Raw genomic sequence first — 8401 nt, forward strand, 5'->3', positions numbered from 1 at the left:
GAAAAATGTAGTCATACTCACCCCAATAAGCATATTTGACCCTTCTTCAAAGCAGGTGAAGATGTATACAACTTTTTAAAAGAGTTAAATGAAATCCGTCCATCCTCAGTTTGGTGCATCTTATCGTCAAGTTTGTCCTGAGACTGTCCCTGTCCTTGTAGACTGACCATGGTCACTGGCCTCTACAATAGCTGTGTTTTTTGTGTTGGGCCCGAGGATGGCCAGAGACTGGCCCTGCCCTGTCTGATCATGTTGGGTCATATCTTCAAACTTGTGGTCATGTCCACTGGTCATTAAAGCAGCTGTGGTGTTTTGGTTGGATTGAGTGATGGCCTGAGACTGGCCCTGCCCTGTCTAATTGTGTTGTTTGTCTATATCTTCATACTTGTGGTCATGTCCACTGGTCACTACATTAGCTGTGCTGTTTGGGATGGATTTATTGGTGGCCTCATACTGGCCATACGTCAAATCTAGGCTTGGCAAAGCTACTGGTATGTGGCAATACCTTGGAAAATTCTGGCTATGTAAGCAAATCAGCGTACCGTTAAAGTTTAAGTTATTCCAGACTATTGTAATGCCAATAGCCACTTATGCGTGTGAATCTTGGAAAAGCACTGCAGAGATAATAAAATCTCTCGATACCTCCCAACGTAAATGCCTTAAGACAATCCTAGGCATCTCCTGGCGTGACCACGTCACAAACGAGGAGCTCATGCAAAGAGCTAAGGTGCCTTTGGCTAGTGAAACAGTCAGAAAAAGAAGATTGAGATTTGTCGGGCATGTATGGCGCCTTTCCGACAGAAGAACAACAAAAACAGCTATGTCATGGGCTCCTAAGAGCACCCGCCCCAGAAGCAGGCCAAAAACTAATTAATGTATGTTGTGTAACAATATGTGACGCACGAGATGGTGTATTGTAATACATTTGTTTTGTAAAGAAGGCACAATTCAGCCTTTGGCTGCCACGCCGTTCTGACAAATAAACCATTTGATGATGATGATGATGATGATAAAACTACACCAAGACGGACAATCTCAGATGATGGAAGGAAAATGGGGCTAAACAGCATGGAAAACATGGCAGTAGCTGCTCAAGACCGCAACCTTTGGAGGAAGTATGCTCGACGAGTCGACCAACGCAACAGTGTTGTGGGAGGGTCTAAGGTCTAAGGGTCATACTGGCCCACAACTTTGTACAGAGAATTCTGCTGTGAGGCGGTCGGTCCTGTGCCATAGGATAGATTTCTAGCCTCCAAGGATTCGCTGATAGCCTGAGAATGGCCCTGCCCTGTCTGATCATGATCGTTGTCAACATGTATATACTGGTGATCATGACCACTGGTCACTACACCAGCAGCTGTGGTGTTTGTGTACTGTTCAGTGATTGCCTGAGAATGGCCCTGCCCAGTCTGACCCTGACCGCTGATCATTGCTGTAGATGTTTGGTCCTTTGCTGATGCTCCCACACCTACATACATAGGGTTTGGCTTTAAGGCAGCTAGCACTTCGTCATGTGATAGGTTTCCAACTATCAGAGGTTTCGTGTTAACCAGAGACTGGCCCTGGTCTGCCTGATTATGATGGTTGTCAACATCTTCATACTGGTGATCATGAGCACTCATTACAGTAGCTACGGTGTTTGTGTTGGAGTCAGTGATGGTCTGAGACTGGCCCTGCCTTAAGTTGGTATGTCGGTCTATATCTTCATACTGGTGATCATGACCACTGGCCACTGCAACGGGTGTGGTGTTTGCGTGCGACTGAGTGATGGTCTGAGACTGACCCGGCCCTGTCTGATAATAATGACCATTGATCACTACAGTACCTGTCATGTTAAGTCTACGCAAGGCAATAATAGAATGAGGGCCTGAAGAAGAGTTTGGGGGTGGATACTTGGTCCTCCTCTTGCACCAGATTGTGAGAATCATCGTGACTACCAGAGCAATGCCAGCTATTGGACCACAGACAGAGCCAATGAGAGCAGGTATGGGAAAACTGGAAACAGATTCTTTGGAAGTATCGCTTTCCGATTTTTCTGAAGTGGTTTGAAGGGTTGGACTTTCTGTCGCTCCAGTTTTGCCTTTTTTACCTTTAAGATCTGCTGTTGTGCTGTTGTAATAGTCATTAGATGTTATCTGGGTATCAGTATGGGAACGTTTGGTTTCCGGCTTGTCTGAAGTGGTTTTAACGGTTGAACTTATTATTACTGTGGTTTTGGCTCTTTTTTCTGCAGGACCTACTGTTGAGCCTGCTGCTGTGCAATTGTGATAGTTTATAGAAGTTGCTCGGGTATCAGCATGGAAACTGTTGCTTTTAAGGGGTGAAGCTATAGTCGATCTTGTTTTGTTTTTCTTGTCCTTGACTGTGGAGCCAGCTGTTGTGCCTTTGTAAGAATTGTTAAACTTTAAAGTTACTTGAACATCAACAGGCAGTGCTGATGTGGTTGTCTCTGGACATACCAAATCTTCAGGATTGACATCTCTAAACTTCTGTCCCCGTAAGTTAGCGGGTTCCGTACAGAATATCTGGTCTTTAAATGTAAGAAATTCAGTCGAATCTAGCCTTAAGGGAGCCATCTTACAGTCGCACTGCCAGGGGTTCCTGCCAAGTTTTATGACGAGATTTGATGGCAATAAGCCAAAAGCTAAAGGAGAAATGGCAGACATCTTGTTCAAGCTAAGGTCCAAAAGTCGGAGTTTGGGCAGGTTTCCAAAAGCACCATCCTGAAGCATTGTTATCTGGCTGTTGAACAGGTACAACTCTTGTAGCTGGGGTAGATCTATAAATGTACCTGTCTGAATTATTGTTATCTGGTTGTTGTACAGCCACAACTTTTGTAGCTGGGGTAGTTTTACAAATGAACCTGCCTCAATCATTGTTATCTGGCTTTCGAACAGATGCACCTCTTTTAACTGTGGGAGATTTACAAATGTACCTTCCTCAATTATTGTTATCTGGTTGTAGTACAGAATCAACTCTTTTAGCTGGGGGAGGTTTGCAATTGCACCTTCTTGAATTGTTTTAATTTTGTTGGAGGCCAGGTTCAACTCTTGTAGTCGGGATACATTTGCAAATGCACCTGACTGAATCATTGTTATCTGGTTACGTTTCAACTCTAGCTGTTTGATGGATGCTGGGAGGCTCTGAGGGATGCTGGTGAGGCCTTGGTTGTTCAGGCATTTGCAGTATGGTGACGGTGCACATCTGCAGCCATCTACCTGCATGTTGGGCTCCTTCAGGATGATGAGAAGGAACATCAGCAGGTGTTGCAGCTTTCTTCCCATGGTGCCTGGTTACCTAAGCAAAGCGATATAAACGGATCTTCTGATAAATAAAGTACTTGTCATTTCAAAGTAGTTTCAAATTCGTCGTTGAATCCGGTGTAATTATTTGTAGGGCAAGACCTTACCACTTACCAACTTCCATGACAATTCATCCATTGCTTCTTCTAAACCCCAAATACTGTTACAGCTGTACAAAAGCCTACAAATCTATCATTAACCTTTTTAGTGAAGGTATACATTGATATCAAGAATTCGTGAGACGCCGTAATTCGGGTGTATGTGGCGTGACTAAGGACGGTGTTTGATGCCTTCTGACATACCGACTTTATCCTGAAAAGTACACAGACCTCGACCAAGATAAAAACCGTGACAAAGTATGAACGACTTTTCTAAGCAAAGAGGGTTGTCTTCTGTTGTGGCTTCTCTTACGACTTCACAATCGTCCGCTGTATATGGTAGCATTTGCTTATATATTTGGAAATTAGGCAATCCATGAAGAACAATAAAATTCAAGCATGGAAACAAAACGAAACAACCAATCCTTACAGGATCGAACAATGCAGGGAAAAACACCATCTGCATATGTCATATAACGTTGCTATGCAAAAAAGACCAATGCGTGCTTAATGAAAGCATGCTGAACGATTAAACATGGATATGTTTTAAGATCAGCGTGCGCCACTACACATCGTTCTAACATTCTTTTGATATTCATCAGAACTATGTCCAGACAATCATGACGCTTGTTGGCGGATATGCGTTTGAAGCTTATGCTAAAGCCGATTTAATGCCAGAAATGGGCAGAACATTTGCGTTTGCTGAACTGAAAAGAACTGATACTGAAAGTGTCATTTTTTACAAAATGTGACAGAAGATTGAGATCAATATTTTTAAGCTGTAAAGACTTGCGCATGCGCAAGCCATTTCGTTTCGACTTGCTTATGTTAATAAGTTTTGTTGTAAACTAGACAATAATCGTAGTATTTATATTTATTGATATACATTTTCACAAAAATTATTATTTTGCACATATCATTAAAATGTGTCCGTGTACAGAGAAATATCAATAGAACTGGCAATTTTTCATGTTACACAAGTTATATTCTTACGTTTCAAATAATCCATCTTGCTGCTTTATTGAGATGATATGGCTGATTGCATTCAAGTGCCTGTGTTTTCTCCCTGGAAATGTTTAGTGTTCGTATGCCAGCAAAAATAGGGGCATAAAAGCTATTGGAGTATATTAACTCAATAAACTGGCAATTTAAGTTTGAAAGAGCGCAACTGTTGAACTGGCTCGTCACTATCCAAAAATGCAAAAACGTCATTTTGCCATTTCCAATTTTTTTGACTGAAAATGAAAAAAAATGGAACTTGAAAAGTCTGCCCCAGTGCAGCAACTCTCTGGTTCACCCTGATCATCAAGCCCTACATTGTACTGATACAATATACGTAGTTTGCCTTACATTGTGTACCCGTTTACAAATGCTGTGCAATAAACGTTGACTTAACTTGACTCAAGGATAGTAAGCATAAAGATTCCATTCAAGGCTCTGGAGACCCCTGAGGAAGAGATATTCACGGGGGGGGGGGGGGTCTGATATCACTAGCGTATTAGGGTATCACAATCTCCGGGGGAGGGGGGGGGGGGAAAGCGCGGACACTGGTGATCGCTGTGACAACGGACCCAGCGGGAGACTTGCGTTACGAAGGTTAGTAGGAAACATGCCATAACCCCCTGTTCAAGTGAGAATTCCGGCTAAAGTGTCCTATCCAACGCTTCTGACCTGCCAAGGACTTGGTTCTATGAATAGTTTTACCAGCTTGGTAAGTTATTTGCAAGTAATGTTGCTGTTCATGCAGGGAGGATTGCCGCATTCGTAACTTATGGTATTGACTGCGTGTCAATGTGGTAATCCAAACGAGACTACTGAGCACTACCTGTTACACTGCAAGCTGTATAATGTTGAAAGGACCCATATGTCACAATCCATAGCCTGTTAAAACCTGAAAGAAATACTCCCATTCGACCCTCTCCATTCACCTGACTGTACCGTATGTACCCTACTCCCCATGGGCAGCCCCTCCCTCCCTCAATCCATAAACTGTCAAATTCTAGACCACGTGTTCAACTATATTTCAAAGACTGGATGATTCTTTTAGCTCAATTTGATTGCCAAGCCAGCCTTGTGTCTGTACAGCCGTTATCTTCTTTTTAGTTCGTTTTCATTGTAGCTCTGCAATTATTATTTCCCTCCGTCGATTGTCATTTAGTCTTTCCAATGTCAACCTTTGTATTTGTTGTATGTTTACTGAGCAGAAGGCTGAAATAAGCAGCCATGCTTCTTGTCCCATGCTCACAAAACAAATGTGAATAAAATAAATAACTTATGGTACAAATCCAGACACAATCGTCTCTCGACTTCCAGCTGCACTCATTAGGAAATGATGAACCATTTCTCAACAGGTGGATCGATTTATGAAAATATGCTTACCTTAAGTTTCTCCAAACTTACCTCAGTCTCGAAGCTGGCCAGAAAATCTTCAGTTGCCACTTTCTGGGTAAAGCCGTCACGAAAAAATTACATGAAGGCCAGTTCCCTCAGACTGGAGCTCGGTGTGGCCGTTACGCAACGGAGTGAGAAAAACAATATTTAATTAGTCTAGCTTAGGTGGGCGTGCTGATTGCCTAACGCTGACGTCACGGGTGCCACGAGGAGGCTCGAATAAACCTTACAAACGCGCCACCTGTCGACAAACAAGACAACTGCAAAGCGTCTCTTAGAAGGAGGCAATAAATGTTTGTGATGACATCATCCAGATGGTTTTCAACTCATGTTTCATTTCATTTCATTGAAAATACAACAAAACCATACATGATAGATATCTCAGGCAGAGGGGATTGTTTGCTGTGCCACCAACCTGACCATACAGCTGACTACTTACATAAAATCAATCACATATGACATAAGCATAAGGCAAGACAAAAAAAATAAATTTTCTAAAAAATCGCAATAAGTAAACATAGCAGCTAGTTTAAACTCTTCGGGAGGTCAGAGGTCCCAACAATTCTAAGTACAGGTCTTTGTGTCTCTTCCTCTCCTTTCAACATAGATTACTTTCCAACAGTGTACAGACGCTGCAGTGCAACCGTTCTTCGCGGAGGGGCGCACCTTTATCTGTAATTGATGAGAAAATTCAATGTTATTATTTCAATCTAGAAGCGGGTATTATAATTCCTCGGGGAATAATTAGTTCCGCTTGAATCAAGTTTGTTTGGTCAAATTTACCATACGTTACAGCCTAAACGCAGGGTGAACATTGTTGCGAACGAGTTATTTAATTCCTCTGAGGACCCTTCTAAGTGTGCACTGGTGGGTGCACGTGAGTGAGATATTTTAGAATTACGTTTTGAATAGACTGTGTCAAACGTCATCAGAACTGCCAGCCATCACGTTTCAATCATTATTTGTGGGTCATTCTATAGTATTTTGCCCACTTATAAAAGAAGCAATTTTAGTTAGCATTTTAGTTATTAGAACTTTTTCATAAAGGGGTCAAATCTCTGTCTTCCAAGGATCGCTAGTCTTCAAAGTTTTGGGTACCGTACTAAATGTCTGATAGTTACTAAACTGCTGTCGTCAGCCTACCGTTAGCGAAAAATTGTTCTAGACATCGGTCAAACAAGTAGCTTTGGGCGCGCAACTTTACGTTGACCTTCTTTCAATTTCTTATTCTTAACTGCCCAAATTCCAAGATGAGATAGGCTAAAAACATTTTAAAACTCCTTTAATGTGTGATAGTCACTTGACTGCTTTTCAAGCTCATCCCGACTATACCGTTAGCGAGAAAGTGTGATGGAAGTCGGCTACGATGGCAAAATCATATACATCGAAGTATATTAGAAGCGGTATCCATATGAGGTAGTAGTTGGATTCAGAATATGATTATCGTCGGAGAGAGAGATGAGATACGTTACTTTATTGTACTTTAAATTTTACAGCAATGCCATAGTACTGACTTGCTACTGTAATTCCCTTTATTAGCTCTACTATATATCAAATAAACACAGAAAAATACCAGACTTAGTACAAATACAGTGTCTGCAATAAAAGCTAATAGGAAACCAGCTACACAAGTCATTAAGAACAGAACATTGTTCTATGAAAAACAGAAACTTTTGCAATGGTTAAATTCCTATTTTTTAAACAGAATTTCTGAATACTACAGTTGTCCCGAGGCCCCGGGGTGGGGGTTTGAATGGTCCCAAGGCCCCGGGGGTGGGGGTTTGCATGGTCCCGAGGCCCCGGGGTGGGGGTTTGCATGGTCCCGATGCCCCGGGGTTGGGGGGTTTGCATGGTTCCGAGACCCCGGGGGTAGGAGTTTGCATGGTCCCGAGACCCCGGGGATGGGGGTTTGCATGGTCCCGAGGCCCCGGGGGTGGGGTTTTGCATGGTTCCGAGGCCCCGGGGTGGGGGTTTGCATGGTTCCGAGGCCCCGGGGGTGGGGGGTTTGCATGGTCCCGAGGCCCCGGGGGTGGGATTTGCATGGTTCCGAGGCCCCGGGGGTGGGGGGTTTGCATGGTTCCGAGGCCCCGGGGGTGGGGTTTGCATGGTCCCCAGGCCCCGGGGGTGGGGGTTTGCATGGTCCCGAGGCCCCGAGGGTGGGGGGTTTGCATGGTTCCGAGTCCCCGGGGGTGGGGTTTGCATGGTCCCGAGGCCCCGGGGTGGGGGTTTGCATGGTCCCGAGGCCCCGGGGGTGGGGGTTTGTATGGTCCCGAGGCCCCGGGGGTGGGGGTTTGCATGGTTCCGAGGCCCCGGGGGTGGGGGTTTGTATGGTTCCGAGGCCCTGCCCGACAGGCTTCCTTTGTTACTAGCCTGTCGTGTTTTCATGGGTCCGAGCCGGCACTAAAGGCTACTGCAGTTTGGGAAGCGTAAAAGTTTCTCAACTGCACGACAGGTAAATTCTGGTGGATTTTCTATAAAGATAATCTAAGATCCCTGTGTGTAATATCGTCATGTCCTGCTATGTTTCATCAGGGCCATGGGGGGTCTGGGCAAATATAATGGGCAGCGCCTCAGGGGTGGAGCCACAGTTTTTTTCGCTTGAGAATCAAT

The 8401-nt window shown here is 44.1% G+C and overlaps 1 protein-coding gene across 1 annotated transcript; it reads right to left on the reverse strand.

Annotated features, from left to right (window-relative positions):
• Positions 1-7508: 7508 nt before the first annotated feature.
• LOC118420104 (basic proline-rich protein-like) lies at positions 7509-8024 on the reverse strand. The gene has a single exon (XM_035826806.1). It carries the CDS (start codon positions 8022-8024, stop codon positions 7509-7511), a length of 516 nt encoding a protein of 171 aa, XP_035682699.1.
• Between the last annotated feature and the right edge of the window lie 377 nt (positions 8025-8401).

The sequence above is a fragment of the Branchiostoma floridae genome, chromosome 7, assembly GCF_000003815.2.
Source record: "Branchiostoma floridae strain S238N-H82 chromosome 7, Bfl_VNyyK, whole genome shotgun sequence".
NCBI classification, from domain to species: Eukaryota; Metazoa; Chordata; class Leptocardii; order Amphioxiformes; family Branchiostomatidae; genus Branchiostoma; species Branchiostoma floridae.